Source organism: Melanerpes formicivorus, unplaced genomic scaffold (assembly GCF_026170545.1).
Source record: "Melanerpes formicivorus ecotype bairdi unplaced genomic scaffold, bMelFor1.0.p_v2 SCAF_7, whole genome shotgun sequence".
NCBI classification, from domain to species: domain Eukaryota; kingdom Metazoa; phylum Chordata; class Aves; order Piciformes; family Picidae; genus Melanerpes; species Melanerpes formicivorus.
The window spans coordinates 5328896-5347513 of NW_027142359.1; the positions used below are offsets into that span (position 1 = coordinate 5328896).

Below are 18618 nucleotides of genomic sequence, written 5' to 3' on the forward strand. Positions count from 1 at the left end.
AATCCCCCACTTGAAGCCACAATGATGTTATGCACTCCAACAGCATTGCACGTAGGACTCTGTTAACTTTGGTGCTCCTGGGACTCTTAACATTTTAGCAGAGCTCAGGTTTTTAAGAGACTTCATAGTGCTCTGAATCCAGGGATCCCAGAGGCAGCAACTGCAGTGGCCCCTGCTTGACTCTGCACTGCTAAATGAATCCAGAACAAATGAGGCTCTGAAAATAAGAAAAATTTGACACCTGGACTTCAGGAAATGTTTGTGGATTTTTGATGAGGAGCAGTTGGGGGGGGGAAGGGAAAACCTATGGTTTAACGTAGTTAAATATATGGTGTGCTAAGTATGAATAAATTTGGACTATTTTAAACAAGTTCATATATTCTATGTGCTGGCTTAAGCACAAAGGAAAAGACAACAGCTACAGCATTTGAGTTCCTCAAAGGGTTACCTGGAGGCCAGCACACTGAGCTGCTGCTGGTGCATGGCAGTGGTCAACTTTCATCATTTATACAAGAGGCAAGCTTCTTACACGTAAAAAGTTTCTGTCAGTGCTTGTGAGTTAAGAGGCTTTGTCTCCTGATACCCTTAGTTTGCAGTCTCATTCCTTTCCTTATTCATAAATGATTCATTTGTGTAAAGGAGTCCTGCAATAAGCTGAAGCTAAAAGTTCCTCTTTAAATGTACCAAGCCCAGTTCATGCCCATTTTAAGCTGTACAAATTGTGTGGGGTTGTCCTGTGCACACGCCCTCTGCTCTAATGCAAAGTCATGTCATAAGTTCTTGAACTACTGAAGGTGAATCACTTCTGTATTCCAGCTGAGTACCCATCACAGCAACATCTTAACTCTGGGTTTGAGGAAGGAGTTTCTTCCCAGCCTCTTAACTCTATCCAAGAAAATGAGCCTTTCACTTTAAAGCAGAGACTCAAATCCAGTCCTGGCTGCCAGTGACTAAAAATCACTATTATCTGACTTAATGTGAGCCAAGTAAAATGAATTAAGAGCCTTAGGGTAGGTGTGCAGTAGCAGTTAGTGCTCTTTAGTAACCTCAAATGGCTCTAGCTGCTCTGTTAACGTGGAGGTGGCCCTGAAGTCCATCAGGGTACTGCAGGAGCAAAGTTGCCTTCTGCAGTTAGTGTGGAAGGTAAGAATCTGGTGTTCTGCCTGCTGCTAGTGCTGCTTTCTTTCAAACACAAGGTGACAACCCACGCAGTCCAGTTGCACTGGCTGTGTGCAAGATATGGATGTGAGCTCAGTGTTTGCTGCCTTGTTCTATCAGGTGTTGTTCTTTAGGGCGCCTTTGGGTTTGAGTGTAAATCATAAGGCAAGTTTTCAAAACTTCACCTTTTGTATTGGTAAGAAACACATGGTGCAATCACCCTCATGTTAAGTGACAGAGAACATGGGAATCATGATTATAGCCTGGCATTCAGTAGGTCTGTGTCTTCACATGCAGCTTTTGTTGCCTTCCTTGTGGCAATTGTGTTGCCATTCATGGTCACTGCTAACAAATGCTCGGGCATCTTACAGCGCTGCCCGCCTTGCTGGCTCAGCCCTCTCACTGTGTGGTTTGTGCTGCTCTTCTCTTCCAGTGCAACAGCTCCCTCTGCTTGAAAACTCAAAACAGCAGTGTGACTATAAGCTCTGTTTTGGTTTTGCCCGATCAACGGTTTACAATATGGGCCCCTTTTTTTATGGTTTTTGCTGCTGCTCTTCATCAAGCAGCTCCAGTACATAGCTTGCGCCTGGGCACATTGCAGAGCAGCAAAGATAACCATGCTGTTCTCAAAACTTAGCTGCTTGTGCTTGCAGGAACTCTAGCTTCGTTTTTAGCATGAGGAGTAAAGCTGGTTGGAACACTTTTTTTCCACCTAAATTATCTCTTATCAATACGTGATGATTTATCCAAGCCAACATTTTATTTCAGTGAAAATGTAAGTTGAAACAAGCCTGTTACCCATCATAAATATGGTAGTTAGGCTGCTGACATTGAATATCTGCATAGAAGCTAAAGGTGTGATTACCTTGTCCTGCTTAAGTGGTTCTCATCTGGAACCTCAAAAAAAAAACCAAACCACCATTTTTTAAAAATTGCAGCTCTGGGTCAGGCAGAACAAGGATTTGAGCCTTATTCTCCCACATTCTTAGCCAGCAGCATAATTACTGGGTCTAGCATCAGTAAGGATGAATGCTGGTTTTGTTTTGTTCATTTTTTATCAGTATAGCTAAACCAGCAAAAGTCCTTTTCTAAAAGCTGTCATGTCAGCAAAGGTGTAGTTCTGCTGAGGGAGCTTTCAGCCATTTAGGGACCCAGCATAAACCTCGCTTGCCATGGCGAGTTGAGCCCACGATAGGAAAACTTGCTGGTTTAGTTCTATTAGCGAAGCCTTCCTAATGTCAGCAGTGCCTAACTTGCTTGAAAATAGCCGTCTTTACAGAATCCCGCTTTTGCAGAGAAGTCCAAAAGGTTCTCTTTATTTTGCATCAGAGTAAACTCTCAAATAAAAACCATCTCAAAAGCCTGTGTCAGATGGAGTGTTTGTTCCGTGATCAGCTGGCATCAGGATGGTTCCTCACATGGCATTGTCGGCAAGGGCAGGCAAAGCCGAATCTCTACACAAAGAGCAGCACCGACTTTACATTTTTTACATTTCTAACATTCAAAACCTTTTTTTTTCTTTTTTAATTACTATTTTTAAATAATTTTTTTCTTTTATGTCTTTAGCTCCTTCTTTTGGCCTTCCTGTGCTTGGGTTTGTTTTGTTTCTCAAAATTTCCAAAGCATATGCCGAACATGGATGGCTTGAAACAAACGCAATCCTTTCCCCTCGGCATTGTGTGAGGCAGGTTTGAGCATAAACAGTCGGACAGCCCAAGCATGTTGGCAGGGGTTCAGCAGGCACAACACCAGTGCACAGCAGAGGGAGGTTGCTGGGCTTGATTATCAAGACATGATACTCACAAGGAAGCCTCTTCTGTTACCATGCGGATCCCCAGTGTTTGGGAAGATTAAAAAATGGCAGGATTAAGCAGTGGAGCGGGAAAGAGGTATTAGTAATATATTTACTTGAATTCATGGCTTTTCCTGCTGAACTCAAATTTCGCTTCTCTAATTTCAGCCTTTTACAGATATTACATTCATTGGCTTGTATGTTTGCACATACCTTAAAAAAACATGTTCCCCTGGAAAGCAATCTCTAGGTATATAAAAATAAAGAGTTAAAAAAGCATTCCTGTTTTCAAATTACCACTGAGGTGCTGAATTCACGGTGGTCTTTGTGATTTCAATTTTGCCACCCCCAGCCCCCCCCCCCCCCCCCCCCTTTTTTTTTAAATCCCTCCTGTGCCCTGAATAAGATGCAAGTCCTGAGGGAAAAAATAATGCATGATTATGCACTTGAAGACCCAATGCATACAAGGAGGTTTTCTGACCTTTATGAGCCCTCAGCAAGGGGGAGGAAGGCTAATTCTAATCTTCAAAAAACAAATAAGGAAACAAACAAACACAAAAGGCCATAAATTTGTTCTGCACATCATTCTGCCACCATAAAGGATCTTATGATCACTTCACTGGATTGAGGAGGAATTTTTAAATGTCTGATTGCATGATAGGAATGGTACCTGACAGAACACAAAAGCTAACACTGGGATGGGGGAAATTAAGTGAATATCTTTGCATCAATTTACAGTCTCTCCAATGTATATAATATTTTCTACCTTGCTCCCTTCTGTCTATACCACTACAGTGTTCCTTGGCTGCAGTAATAATCTTAGTTACTCTTCTCTTGCTGTCCCTTGTATGCTAAGGAAGCCTCATGGTTGGAGAAAATGTCTTTTATAAGTAGTCCTGCAGATCAGCAAAGCAGGAGCACTGCAGGAATACAGCAAGTATTACTTGGATTTTTTGGGGTGGTTGTTTAATTTTCCTTTGGTAATATGTTTAATTAAATTTCTAATCTTGCAGTGATTTCTCTTACCATCAGTTTTGCTGCTCTGAAGCTCTTGAGTGGCACGCAGAGCGGTTGTTTTATGTAACATTAGCATGTAACAGTCTGGATGGAGGCATGTGGAAGAGTGCCAGTGTTGTTTTTCTGTTTGCAGGTTGGCCTGGCCGTTTCTCTGTGTGTAGGAAGAGGGCAGGCAGGGTATCAGTCAGCTTTCAAATCTCAACATTTCTTAATGGATTAGGCAAGTGGCAGAATGTCTTCCTTCTGCAAACCTTTCTTTATGCAAACTCTAAGGCTTGGCACTCTTAGTGGGCAGTCCTTTTGAAAAGCTTCCCTTCTGTAGCATTAGGTGATGAACTTGCTTTAAGTGCTTTCTACATACTCAAACATCATCTTTATTTTTAATATTTTAAAATTTTCTTTTCCCTCCTCCAGGATCCCTTAGATCCAGCGAGAACAGCCATTGTGATCAGCTCTTTGGTGGCAGGTGGAGTGGCCGAACGTGGGGGAGAGCTTTTACCTGGGGACCGTTTGGTGTTTGTAAATGACAAATATTTGGATAGTGCCACTTTAGCAGAGGCAGTGGAAGTGTTGAAATCTGTGCCCCCAGGTACAGTTTCTCTTGGAATCTGCAAGCCTTTGGTGGTAAGAGCTGATTTTAACTTTTGTCTATCTAATTCTATGATGTGTGTAGACTGGATTGTTGTGTTTGGTGGGGGAGGAATTCAGGGCAGCAGTATGTATGTGTTGGAAAACAACTAAGTTGCTATGCACACACCTTGAGATATCCAGAATTTCTGGCTGGCTTGATGTCCAAAAGGTCTGAGTAGAAAACCAACATTCTCAAGTTTCTTCTGAAAGAATATCCATGTGGGAATGGAAGACAGGTCTGGACAAACCTATGTTCACTGACCCTACGCATAGGCGTAACATGGGTCAAGCAAATCAGTTAAATATGTGCTGAAGACCATTTCACTCTAAGACACTGCTAAGAGCTTGCTTGAGCTCCACTGACATCAAAGAAACTTAATCTGTTTGAAGTCAAGACTGTAAATTCAAGTAGAATTTCCTTTTTCTAGAATGAGGGCTTTGGAACAGACAGTCGTTTACTTGAGAACACTGCAGTATTGTTCATCAAGGGCACCCAGGCAAAATTAATTAAAGCAAAGCACCATCTAATAGAAAGTGTTTGTAATTCAGAGTGGTAGAGGAGTGGTGAAATAGGAATGTAGTAAGGCTGTAAGTATATTCTTTCCTTTTCTAAAATGTGGTGTATTGTTGTTCATATCCTTGTGTTTGTCTATCTTTTCTACACATCTCTTTATTTTTCACTATATCTGTACTAATCTCTTAAAAGATTAAAAGCTGTTGTCTTAATTTTCTTCATTTATGGCCTTTTTTTTTTTCCATAATTTTGTAACTTTCCCATCTCTTTTGGTTCTTCCTCTCCCTTTTAGCTTGTTGGAAAATGTGGGAATTTTTGTTTCCCAGACTCATCATTTTGACTGCCTTTTGTAGGGAGAAACCACAGAGGAAGTGAACATGCATGGTGTGGATTCCAACAACATTAAAACCAGCCCTGGAACACCAGAACCAATAGATAATTTCTCAATAATACTTGAAGCACCACAGGTATTTTGCTGCTCTTTTGGTTCAGCTAAAGGTTATGTGAACAGGAAATAATGATTTAAAGTAAAAAACTTGCATATCCTTGAGATAAGTCTTAAGGATTGGATAGACTTCAGGCCAGATTCCCTCTGAAAAAGACTCTTAAGAGCTAACTGTGTAGGAATTGTACTGTGAACACTAAGCATATGTATAGCACTTACCCATGCAGTTCCCAGACTGCCTTATCAAATTTACTGTGTCATTAAAATACCTTGGGTTACCTTGGATATGAAACAGGAATGCTACATTATTAGGAGTCATAAGGAGTTGGTTCAGCTTTGCAAAGAAAATAAGGTATGGAAGCAGAACACTGTTTATTATAATAAAGCAAAGCAGAAACATAGTCTAGTGTGCAAGACAAGCTTGAAATCTGTTCTTTTTCATAGACTTCCTCTGTGGTCTTGAGTGATTTCTTTAATCTCTTCCTCCATTCTCCTCTTTCTTATTTTCTGAAAGAAGCATTCTCTCTTCTGTGGGAGGATGAGGCACTATAGATAGTGAGAAACTCAAGACACCAGGGTAGTAGGTGCAACACTGACCTCTGCAGAGTGAGACAGATATGGATACTTTTTAATTTTCATCTGTTCTCAAGTGCTTTGCAAGATATTTATTAACTCATGGTGGTAAATGCATTTGGTTTAGACCAAAAAAATGAAATATGTAAAGGACTGCATACATACTGCAACACAGTAATAAAAACACATTCCAGGTTTTCGTGTTGCTAAACATGTCTGCCTGTCTCTGGACAGAAAGATATCTTTAATGGTGTGTGAGAACCAACAAAAAGAGCAATATTATGGGGTAGATGTAGGTATAGTATGTAGAAATTAGTTTGGGCATGGTATTTACTAATTTTCTTGATGTAGAATGGGGTTTGTTGTTTTTCCAGGTGCATAGGAAGGGTTCCTGGCAGAGCAATTAGTTCTCTGCCAGCTCAGATTGTTTCTCTGCTTCCTAAATAAAAATACTGGTACTAAATATTTTTAAATAAACTATTTTCTCTTCAAGTCCTGCTGAATATAGAAATTGAAATAATCAATTTGTACAAAATACAGAAGTATTTGCTTGCATTTTGTTTTACCTTATGTATGATAGCTTTCCCAAGTAGCTTACAGCAGTAGTATAACATTTCTATCCATTTATTATCTTGCCTGCTCATGCAAGAGCAAAGAGTGGTAAGTCATGATGACTTCCACTCTTCTGCACTATCAGAGTGCTGACAAAGGAACTTGAAGATTTTATATGCTACAACAGTAGACTTTACTGTCATGTTTGCAGTATTCCCTGTTCCATTGGTAGCGTCTGCTGCTGCAGTGCAGCAGTCTGTGATTAGCCAGACCTAAGTGCTGCATCAGGAGATGGCAATACAAATTGCTCTGTGGTTCTTAGCTAACTCAACTGTTTCATGTAACAATGAAGTTGGTACCTCTTACAGAAGTGTTTGGGCAGTGATGCTGCAGAAGGGACGTGAAGGAAAGGTGAAGGGAATTAGAATATCTTCAGACTGGGTCTTTTTTGAGATTGAGGTACACAGGTCAAATAGATCAAAGGAATATTTAATGCTTACGAAAAAGTGCCAATTTCTGGATTACTAATGTTTTGCCTTCATGCCAGCTAGTATTATTACATTGCTTCCTAATGCCTTTGCCTGTCGCTTGTTCTCTCCTGCGTCACATTTGAACTATGTAAACATTTTGGCAATGTGTGGGTTTTTCCCTTCTGCATATGTACAAACCTAACAAAACAGGATTCTGACACTGAAGGTCAGAAATGGTGAAGTACCTTGGGGAGTCTGGGAAGGGGCAGGAAGCAGAAAGAAAAACATTTTGATTGAGCAACCCTGGATCTGTAGATTGGTTTCAATATTTGGGGTTTCAGTGTCTTGGAGATCAGGTTTGGCCATTCATACTTCGTGGCCTGAGGAAGAGAGAGGGAAAGTTTTCTTTGTGTGGCAAGCTGTCTGGTAGTGTTGCAAGTTGGGCTGCCCAGGGAGGTGGTGGAGTCACCATCATTGGAGGTGTTCAGGAGGAGACTTGGTGGGTTGCTTGGTGCCATGGTTTAGTTGTTTAGGTGGGTTGGATTGGTTGATGGGTTGGACACGATGATCTTGAAGGTCTCTTCCAACCTGGTTTATTCTATGTATATTCTAAGTTGCAAAATTTCAGAGGCACCTGTGCAGCCTTGCTCCATGAGCACCTCATTTAGGAAAATCACAGAAAATAGGGAAGGATGTGACAAATTCCAGAAAAAAAGCTGTTGAGTATGATCTTTGAGTGGGTTTTAAGAACTTTTCCCGCAGTTTTGTAGTTTGGGGTTTGTTTTTGTTTGTTTGTTGGTTTGGTTTCTTGCACTGTGGTTTGAATTCAGTAGAAAGTTGAGTTCTCTATGAAACATTAAGAGAATTAGATAATGGGCTGTCAATTATATCCTTTTTTTTTCTTTTTCCTTTCTGTGTATGTGGTCATCCATTTCTCCTCTTCCCCCAAGTTAAAACCTGAAGGAGAGACAAGTACAACTTTTGGTTTGGGTTATATATATTTACTCTTTTTAATTGCTGATACTCTTATATAAGCAAAGTAAAGCTATTTGCTATTTAACTGATGGTACTGTAAGAAAGGTCCATACATTCATAAAGTCATACCAGATAAACCTTGAGCACAGAGATATTTTAATTACATGTTAGATATGCTTTTTCCTGTGGCATTTTTTAGTGTTATGTAATAATTCTCCTTCCTTAACTTCAGTCCATATTGGTGGTTCTGAATGTCTGCAGCGATATTTAAGCTGTGCAACTTCAATTTCTTGATACTAAAATAATAATAGGAATGTATACTTTTGGTGTTAATACACGCTCTGAATTATGGTTTGTTTTTTTCTTTTTAAAAAGGCACAGGATTCTCACTTTGAAAATCAAGATGTGCTTTTAATATAGGCCTAACTTAAAGCATATCTTAAGAATAGTTAACAAGAAACGTGATGTAAAGTCTATATTCCTGTAATGTTTTATTCAGGGCTTCAGAGATGAAACACCTTTTAGAGAAGAGCTTGTTGATGAACCAAGCTTGACCTTGGGAAGGTCATTCCAGCTTTCTCAAAATGACAATGGGTGTGAGAAGGAGTCCTGGGAGATGCGTGAATTTCTGAAACCCAGAGCAGAAGAAGTGGATGAAGAACGGGAAATGTTGGTGGATGATGAGTATGAAGATGATTCAAGCTTCCTGAAATATAAGGCATCACGTGGAGAGAAGACAGCTTTGGAGAGGAACATTAATACAGAACGATGGGCAAAGCAACTTGAGACTAATGAAATACAAGATTTAAGGCCCAGTGTTAACTTAAGTCCAAACCAGTCCCTGGAATATCCATTCAGTAAAGATCAGATGGTAAGGAATTCTGTGTTGGTCTCAGTGCTGTACCCTGTCCATGGACCCATACCTCAAGGCAAATTCCAGACCTAAACTCTGTAAGGAGTCTTTTGAGTGTTTTAATTACTAGATGAGATTCCTGGGTACCTCTAACTGACACCTTTTTTTGTGGCTACATAGCATTTGTATATTTAACTGCTTGAATGAGATACATTCTGTGGCTGGTGTATTTCATTTACCGGCCTCCTGTACTTGGGTCTTCTTTCCCATCTCCAACTCTTAAGCTCAGGTTTTGTTTCTGTTTTTTTTGCCAAGTGCACTAATATGGTGAGTGTTAGTAATAGCATAATACCATGTTAATAGCACAGGGGTTTCTGCAGCAATGTCAATGAAAGGAGTGCCTTTTATTCCTCATTATTTGTAATCCAGATCAGTTCTGGAGCCAGTTGATAGTGCAGCTGAGTGAAAAATTATGTAGTGGAAGCAACTGTAACAAGTCAACTAGTGGGCAAAGGAGTAGAAGGAGACACAAAGCTCCAGGTAAACTGTAAGACTCTTGTTTATGTTCTACTCAGGTATTCTGAGAATTGTTTTTTTTTTTCATTCTGAGTCTTTGTTCATTTACTTGCCAAAGTGATACTATCAGCCTTCCATGCACTGGCTTCTGATATGTATGCTTTAATATGGAAAAAAAAAAAAAAGAGTTGGAAAAGGACTGAATATCAAAGCTACAGAGAATATCTAGTTCTGCTTGGCTTGTCCCCGCATTCACTATGTACATAAACAAGCTAAAATACAGCTTCTAGTGACAGCGTTAATGTTAAACTTAGAGGTTTGTGAGTTAAAAACAAGAAGTAAGCAAGAGTAAAGAAGTTCTCCGCAGGTATTCTGAGAAAGAAAGAGGGATGACCCAGTGAACTATAGGCCAGTCAGTCTCACCTCTGTGCCTGGTAAGATCATGGAGCAGATCCTCCTGGAGGCACTGCTGAGGCAGAAGAATAACAAAGAGGTGATGGGCACAATCAGCATGGCTTCAGCAAGGGGAAATTCTGCCTGACAAACCTGGTGGCCTTTTATGACAAGGTCACAACATCAATAGATGAAAGCTGAGCAACTGACATCATTTACCTGGACCTGAGCAAAGCCTTCAACACTGTCCCGCAACACATCCTGGTCTCTAGGCTGGTGCAGGATGGGTTCTATGGATGGACTGTTCAGTGGATAAAGAACTGGCTTGAGGGCTGCACCCAAAAGGGTGGCTGTCAATGGGTCCATGTCCAAGTGGAGTCCCTCAGGGATCAGTACTGAGACCGGTCTTGTTCAACGTCTTTGTTGGTGACATGGACAGTGGCTTTGAGTGCACCCTCAGCAGGTTTGCTGACAACACCAAGCTGTGTGGTGCAGCAGACACACTAGAGGGAAAGGAGGTCATCCAGAGGGAGCTTGACAAGCTAGAGAAGTGGGCCCATGACAGCCTCATGAGGTTCAACAAGACCAAGAACAAGGTCCTCCATCTGGGTCAGGGCAATCCCAGGCACTGATTTAGGCTGGGCAGCAACTGGCTTGAGAGCAGGCCTGAAGAGAAGGACCTTGAGGTGCTGGTGGATGAGAAACTCAACATGAGCTACCAGTGTGAACTTGCAGCCCAGAAAGCCAAACATATCCTGGACTGCATCAAGAGAAGCCTAGCCAGCAGGTCAAGGGAGGTGATTAAGAGGACACATTCTCAAGCTGTGCCAGAGGAGGTTTAGGCTGGATGTTAGGAAGAAGTTCTTCATAGAAAGAGTGATTGGCCATTGAAATGGGCTGCCCAGGGAGGTGGTGGAGTCACCATCACTGGAGGTGTTTAGGAAGAGACTGGATGGGGTGCTTGGTGCCATGGTTTAGCTGATTAGATAGTGTTGGATTATAGGTTGGACTCAATGATCTCAAAGGTCTCTTCCATTCCATTCCATTTTCCCCCTCTACTCTGCTATGGTGAGACCCCACCTGGAGTATTGTGTCCAGTTCTGGAGGCCCTATTACAGGAAGGATCTGGAGGTGCTGGAGCGTGTCCAAAGAAGGGCCATGAGGATGATCAGAGGTCTGGAGCACCTCTCCTATGAAGACAGACTGAGAGAGTTTGGGCTATTCAGTTTGGTTAAGAGAAGGCTTCAAGGAGACCTAATTGTGGCCTTCCTATCTGAAGGGGGCCTACAAGAAAGTTGGTGAGGGACTTGTGTCAGGTAGTGATAGAACTAGGGGGAATGGAAAAAAAAAAATAGACATGGGTAGATTCAGACTGGATGCTAGGAAGAAGCTCTTTCCCATGAGGGTGGTGAGGCACTGGAGTAGGTTGCCCAGAGAGGTGGTGGAAGCCTCATCCCTGGGGTTTTTAAGGTCAGGCTGGATGTGGCTGTGAGCAACCTGCTGTAGTGTGAGGTGTCCCTGCCCATGGCAAAGGGGTTGGAACTGGATGATCCTTGAGGTCCCTTCCAACCCTAACAATTCTATGATTCTTGTCTGTATTATAGGCAGGTAGGCAGATACAGTTGTTTTACCATGCCTCTTCTTAATATAGTGCATACATGAGCAGTTAGTATTTCATAGTTGTCCTGGAATCATAGAACTATGGAAAGACTTAGGTTGGAGATCATCTACTCCAACCTCCCCACCTCTCAACTACTCTTGGCTGCTCAAGGCTTCATCCAACCTGGCCTTAAACATCCCCAGGGACAAAGCATCCACAACTTCCCTGGGCAACCAGAATAGAAACAGAGTCTCACCACCCTCATACTGAAGAACTTCTTCCTAAGATCCAGACTAAATTTACCTTCCCTCAGCTTCAAACCATTCCCCCTTGTCCTGTCTCTAGACACCCTTATGAAAAGTCCCTTTCCTGCTTTCCTGTAGGATCCCTTCAGCTATTGGAAAGCAGCTCTAAGGCCCCACCTGGAGTCTTCTCTTTTCCAGATTGAATAACCCAAACTCTCTCAGCCTATCCTCATAGCAGAGGTGTTTATCCATCTCAATATGAAGGTATTTCTGTAAGTGGTGAATGCTTGCTGTAAAAATCAGTCTTCACGCCATACCCCTGTATAAGTTGATATTGTTGTTGTTTAACTTAAATGACTTCTTTTCTCCTTTGTGAAGTGTGAAGAAAATGCTTTGCTGTTTTCGGGAACCACAGCACACAGCAGCTACCAAAAAGACATATTTGAAACTGAAGCTACCCAGTCAGGAGCAAAAAGCATGATGGATTTAGGTTTGTAACAAGTTTTGGGTATTTCTTTATCTTATAATTTCTTATTTGCAAATTTTAAATTTTATACCAAAACACAAATTCTTTCAAATGCTAAAATATTCAAATGAAGACTTCAGCAGGCCCAGGACAGTCGGGTTTTAAATAGGCTTCAACTTCCTGATCTTGCTTTCTCCTCCAAGTCTTTCCTATAGCTGTCGCAGCCACTTCCAGCATCACTTGTATCTTTATCCTGCCTGTGGAGAACCATTTCCTTCTGTGCCCAGTAGGACTCCAGGCATAAGTGCCTGTAGTTCATGTTAGGAATTTCTCAGTCACTTTTGACTGCCAATTTTAAAGATTTTTGCACTTTAAAAGGAAAAAAGGTGACAGACTCTGAGGGTAACTATACCAGAATTTGCATGTGAACTCTATGGCAGGTAATTGCCCCATATCTTGGTTTTGTAATTTGTGCTCAGATGCAGTTTCTCCTTTTTGATAGATGGCTAAAATTTGGTAGAAAATCAGATAAATTTCTCAACCTGCCTAAGCACTTACTGGTTAGGAGAAAGGCAGCTGGGGTTTTGTCTTTGTCACTTGCGTCTTGGACAGCAGACACTGTGTAAACCACACTGACAGACTGATGACTCTTGCAAGGAGCTTTGTTGGTGCACTTAATGTTGACACTTGTGTCACCAAAATGACATCAGTCTTCCCCAGTATGATGGGGTTCTGTGAAATGTGGTGAGCTAAGGGTTCTGTTTCTAAGGGTGATAACTGTTAGGTGAAGGGGGAGAGGAAATAAAATTTCCCATCTACACCTTTTGTTCTTCAGGTATAAAGATTCAGACTGACTCCAAAAGATCTGGGCTTGTGGATGATCTGGAAGCTATTGAAAAGGAAGAACTGAAAGGGGAGGATGATGGTTTTTCCAAGAACTTGGAATCTGGGAGGGTAAACACATTAGCTCAACCTAGAACAGCATTGTGCAGGTATGGAAAAAGATCTCAGGTTTTGGAAGGTTTTCAGGTAATGATTCTAACTGTTGTCTTGCTTTACTCAGCTGACTATCAAAAACTGTGTGAAAGATTAGGATGTACATAGATGGCCAGCTCAATGACTTTTGCCGAAGGAGCTGAATTTTGCCTTATAACATTATTGAATCCTTACTTCCCACATTTCCTCCCCTGAGTACTGGGAGCGAAAAGTGTAAATGACTCTGCCACCTGCTTCGCTTAGTCCACAGTGAGAAGACTGTGGATATGGCGGGGGGGCGGGGGGAGGGATGTAGGCTTTAGTGACAGCATTGGCCATTAGCTTAATGAGCTCTCCCCATGGCTGCTCATAGCTCTGTCGTCTTGATTTTCCCTTTTCCTTGTTCTTCCTTTTGGGCAGAGCAGTTCAGCCATGGCTCTCAGGCCTGTGCAGGAAATTTCAGTCTTGCCAGTGGTGCTGAGAAACCTTGAGCTGATGCTGGTTGAAGATATTTGCCACATCTGCCAAGTGTCCCATTTCTTTCCCCACCAGTTTTGAGGGAGTAGATTATGATTTTGGGACCTGTTGATTGAAGTCCTCACTGCTTCCCTAATTCATCTGTTGTCTTCCTTCAGAGGGAAAGCAGCCCAACAATAGAGGAGATTATTTCTCCAGCACAACATCCTACTTCCTTTTTGCAGTTTAAGTGTAGCATTTACAGCTCTCAATCTATAGAAAATGTGGGTAAGGATGTATTGTTTCAGCCTTTCTGGGAGAACATACAATTCCTTCCTTCATTCCTATTCTGTCAATAGGTGAGTCACATACAGTATAAAATTTGAATGAACACCCTGTTTAATGGAACATAGGGGATCTGTTCTCCCAGATGGATCATAATGTACTTTCTGGTCAGCTAGGCTGGTTTTATCATGTTTATGTCCATCTATGAGAGTCACAGCATATTTATCACAAAATAAATGTTAATTGCTTAAATAGTTGTTTCAAATAAGTAAATGCAGTGCAGATTTGTATATCACACAGCAGCTTATAAATTTGGCCTGCCCATCATGTTTATTTCTGGAGCATTCTTTAAGTACATTTAAACCTAAATACAAAAATTCCTGTCTAGTCTGTTGACTCTGCACATTTGGTTTAAACTGGACTGTGTGAGCAGGCGTTGCTGTCTCACTGCCAGATACAAACTATGCAAGGAATTGTGACCTGGCAATGGGTGATGCCTATTTGATTTTATTTTTATATTTTTTATCCCTCCTCTCCCTCTGCCCCCAATTAGTGAATTACCTGAGAGAGAAGAAGGAGAAGGAGAAGAAACTCCAAACTTCAGCCACTGGGGACCACCACGGATGTATGTTCCTATGATTACTTTATTTCTTCCCATTTACCTTATGTCTTTTTTTCTGTGAGCCCTATTTGTTACTCGTGTTGGTTTTTTTCTCCCCTCCTCTGCCAGTAACTTTAAGGTACTTGTGTACCTTGGGCTTTCATAGATACAGTGAATTTTTAACAGATGTTCAACAGAATTATTCCTTCTATTTATACAGCTGACTTGGGAAAGCTTGGCAGGTTTATGTTGTAGATGACCTATAAGTTCTTGCTCATTTAATAACTATTAGGTGTGAACAATGCACATAGTGCTGCTGTCTCCTTTTCCAAGGGTTCTCTGCTAAACTTACTGGCAGAATTCCAAATTGCCAAGCCAAGTTTTAGCCACATCCTTGTTGTATTGTTAACATTTTTAGGTGAATTGGTTTTCTAGTCCTAAATAAAATATGATCAGAACATTTCTGCCTAAGCTGATTAACATGCATCTTATACACTGAAGTCAGTGTTCAGAAAGTTGCATGAAGCACTTCATGATTTGTCTAACATTTCACTTGGCAGTGTTTGCCATTTCCAGACAACTTGCTCAAACTGAAATAGGATGAGTGTTTTCTTGAAGACCTGCCTGATTTACCATGGTTTTCTCTGAAATAAAAGCCTATGCCCAGTGGGGATGAGTAGGCAAAAGAATTTTGTTCTTTTTGTGGAGTGAGGTCTCCTTGGGGTTAAAAAGCAACTCTGTTGAGAACATTCTTAGGCTTCTGACTCTATCTCTTTATTAAATCTTCTTTAAAGAGCAGAAGCTTACATTTGCTAAAGGCCTTGCATTTATAGTTGAAAAAAAACTGTTTCAAGCTGTGAAACTACTACATGTATTGTTTTTCAGTGTTGAGATCTTCAGAGACCCTCATGTGTCACTTGGAATCAGTATTGTTGGTGGACAAACTGTCATAAAGCGCCTAAAGAATGGAGAAGAACTTAAAGGGATCTTTATCAAACAAGTTTTGGAAGATAGCCCAGCAGGAAGAACAAGGGCTTTAAAAACTGGAGATAAAATACTTGAGGTAAATGCCGATAAACCTACCTTTTCATTCTGAGAAATAAAGGTTGGCTCAAACAGCTTTGGGAGGAGAGAGGGACAAAATACTGCCACCACTTCATGAAGTATTGACAACACTCTGGACTGAAAAGCAAAAGAAAACCCTGGTGTTGTATTTTCTTTCTTTCTTTTTTTTTTTTTTAAGGTCTGACTGTGGAGCTCTTTTAACATTCTCCTCTATATTTAAGAAAAGGCAGATGCTGGAAATGTCCTCTTGCTGTATAAGTAATAAGTTATTGTAAACCTTTGTAAGCATAAGTTATAATAGAGAGACGAACATAAACTCTTCATACTGAAATTTGGGCTCTTATTTAGTGTGTGTGAATTTGGAGTGATTAACAGTCATGTTAACTAATCTTCAGGGTAAATCCCTGTCCTGTAGGGGAGAATGCCATTCCTGCCTTTCATCTCTCTCTTTTGATTTTTGTTGGTTGGGGTTTTTTTTCCTCATTTTTCTCCAAATGAATACTTCTCAATCTGGGTTTCCATGCTGATATTACTGTGTGTGCATTAGGGTTGCATGTGAAAAATTGTTTCCAAATGGTTCAGTTCACAAACAAGTAAAATCTAAAAGACTTGTATAATACCTAGCATTATATTTATCTGGGTTTGGGGAATTGGTTATTTGCACAACATGCATTTTATATGAGACCAAGAACTTCATTGCCTTAAGGGTAGCTGCCACCATGATAATTGCTCCTCACTCCAAAAAGGACATTGAGATGCTGGAGTATGGCCAAAGAAGGGCAATGAAGCTGGTGTGAAAGGTCTAGAGCACAGATCTTGTGACAAGTGGCTGAGGGAACTGGCATTGTTTATCCTAAAGAAAAGGAGCCTCAGGGAAGACCTCCTTACTCTCTACAGCTCCCTGAAAGGAGGCTGAAGCTGGTATTTTCTCCCAAGGAAGAAATCATAAGACAAGATTAAATAGCCCCAAGGGGAGGTTTAGGTTGGGCATGAGAACCAATTTCTTCCCCAAGAGGGTTGTCAAGCCCTGGAACAGGCTGCCCAGGACAACGGTGAAGTCCCTTTCTATGATTGATTTAAAAGCCCTGTGTACATGTGGTGCTGAGGGACATGCTTTAGTGGGGACCTGGCAGGATTGAGTTAATGGCTGGATTTGATGATCTTAAAGGTCTCTTTCAACCAAAACAATTCTATGATGCTGTTACCTTCTGCAAATGTGTGTGATCTCTTGTAATTGCTCAGTGCCATGGACGTGCTACCTAATCAAAACAAACATTGTTTGTTAGGTTTCTGGGGTAGACCTACAAAACGCCACGCACGAGGAAGCAGTGGAAGCTATCAAGAACGCAGGAAATCCCGTGGTGTTTATAGTTCAGGGTTTGGCCAGCATACCAAGAGTAAGTTTATTTCTATTCTCTTTCCAAAACTTCATCGCTGTGTGATATGCATCCTATTTTAAATTTGGCTGAATTCCTTTCAGTTTCATCAATTTTTATGTCCATTCTTTGTCAAAGTTTCTGCTTATAGACCACATGATTGATCAATTGCTTGTCTGACCTGATTTGAAGTCTTATTTCGCTGATGTAAATCAGCTAGATGTAAAGCTGTTGGCTAGGTGTTAATTCCATTCTCCCATCTATGTAATTGAGTCTGCCCCTGCGTGCTTTAATTTGTTCACATTTCACAATTAAACTCTGTTGAACAAATGAACAGAAGTGTAGTTAAAGTAAGTCAGATCACCACACCAGCTCTGTATAAAATGTGTTGCCAAAGGGACCTGTAGTTAGTTGGGAGCAAGTTGATTTTTTCAAGAGATTTTTGGTGTTTCCTCATCTTTAAGGCCAAGGCAAGAAACCTTTTAATAGGCATAGTAAGAAAAGGCATACAATTTTACCTGCTTCAAATTCTATGCAAAAACCCCCAGACTTCTGTGTACCTGCAGTATAATCTGAGAAGTTAATTGGTATTTTTTATGAATTAGTAGACCTGAGGAGATCCTTTTTAATAGTTGTAGACAAATCCAGCACACCTGTGTCTATTTTCCAGTGCTCCAGGGAGTCTTTCAAAATCTATTTAGTCTTTCACCAGTTATGCTGGGAAGATGCTCAAGCAGCAATGGTAAAAATCACAGTGATGGTTGCTGAGTTGGCTCCCTTTCTCTATCAGCTTTTTCAAAGTAAAGTTACAAAGAAACTATCACAACTTCCAGTATTCAGACACAGCTCTGACCCTTACTTTTCTAGTCATGCTTGAGAGATAAAGGGAAAGGCAGATAACTTGACATTTCAGTTGCTTTGCTTTGAACTGTAGGCTGTAGAAAAGGAGACATTCACAGACTTTTGGCAATGCTGTGCAGTCCCAACTCCATTCACCCAAATAAGATGCTGCCAGAGTGGAAATATATTGCACTTTTTGATGTAGTAGAAGACAAAGCTAAAAAGGAGGCCAAGAGTAACCATTTTCTTTCATATGTCCTTGTTGTGTGACCCAATACAAGGTCCATTATTTACTCACATTTTCCTTACTTCTTTCTTTGACCTAAAACTTATGTCTGCCACCAGCTGTAATCAAAATGCCCTAAAAGTCTCCCACTGAAAATGTAAGAGTATCACTTGGAGGCTAGACCTGCTGTCTTTTATAAGGTGTCTGTGTGCATGGACACACCCACCTCAAATACTTGCTCCACCTCAAATACTGTGTCCACTTCTGGTGTCCCCATCATAAGAAGGACACAGAGCTGTTGGAGTGAGTCCAGAGAAGGGCCACAAAGATGAACCAAGGGCTGGAAGACCTCTGCTATGGGGATAAGCTGAGGGAGCTGGGATTGTTCAGCCCAGAGAAGAGAAGATTCTGGGGGGACCTTAGAGCTGCCTTCCAATAGCTGAAGGGAGCCTGCAGGAAGGCTGCAGAGGAATTTTTCATGAGGGTGTCTAGCAATAGGACAAGGGGGAATGGTTTGAAGCTGAGGGAGAGTAGGTGTAGAGTGGATCTTAGGAAGAAGTTCTTCAGTACAAGGGTGGTGGGACTCTCGAATACA

At 41.2% G+C, this 18618-nt stretch overlaps 1 protein-coding gene across 7 annotated transcripts in view; it reads left to right on the top strand.

Annotated features, from left to right (window-relative positions):
• Positions 1-18618, top strand: part of PATJ (PATJ crumbs cell polarity complex component) — a 169536-nt gene that overhangs the window by 48185 nt on the left and 102733 nt on the right. For 6 of the 7 annotated variants that reach the window (XM_068140752.1, XM_068140751.1, XM_068140754.1 and 3 more), the window contains exons 18-25: positions 4382-4591; positions 5465-5578; positions 8626-8997; positions 12112-12223; positions 13035-13191; positions 14469-14540; positions 15402-15579; positions 16868-16978. In XM_068140752.1, the coding sequence (XP_067996853.1) occupies positions 4382-4591; positions 5465-5578; positions 8626-8997; positions 12112-12223; positions 13035-13191; positions 14469-14540; positions 15402-15579; positions 16868-16978 (1326 nt within the window). The remainder of the gene's footprint in view (positions 1-4381; positions 4592-5464; positions 5579-8625; positions 8998-12111; positions 12224-13034; positions 13192-14468; positions 14541-15401; positions 15580-16867; positions 16979-18618) is intronic. The other variant, XM_068140755.1, reaches the window with a different exon arrangement.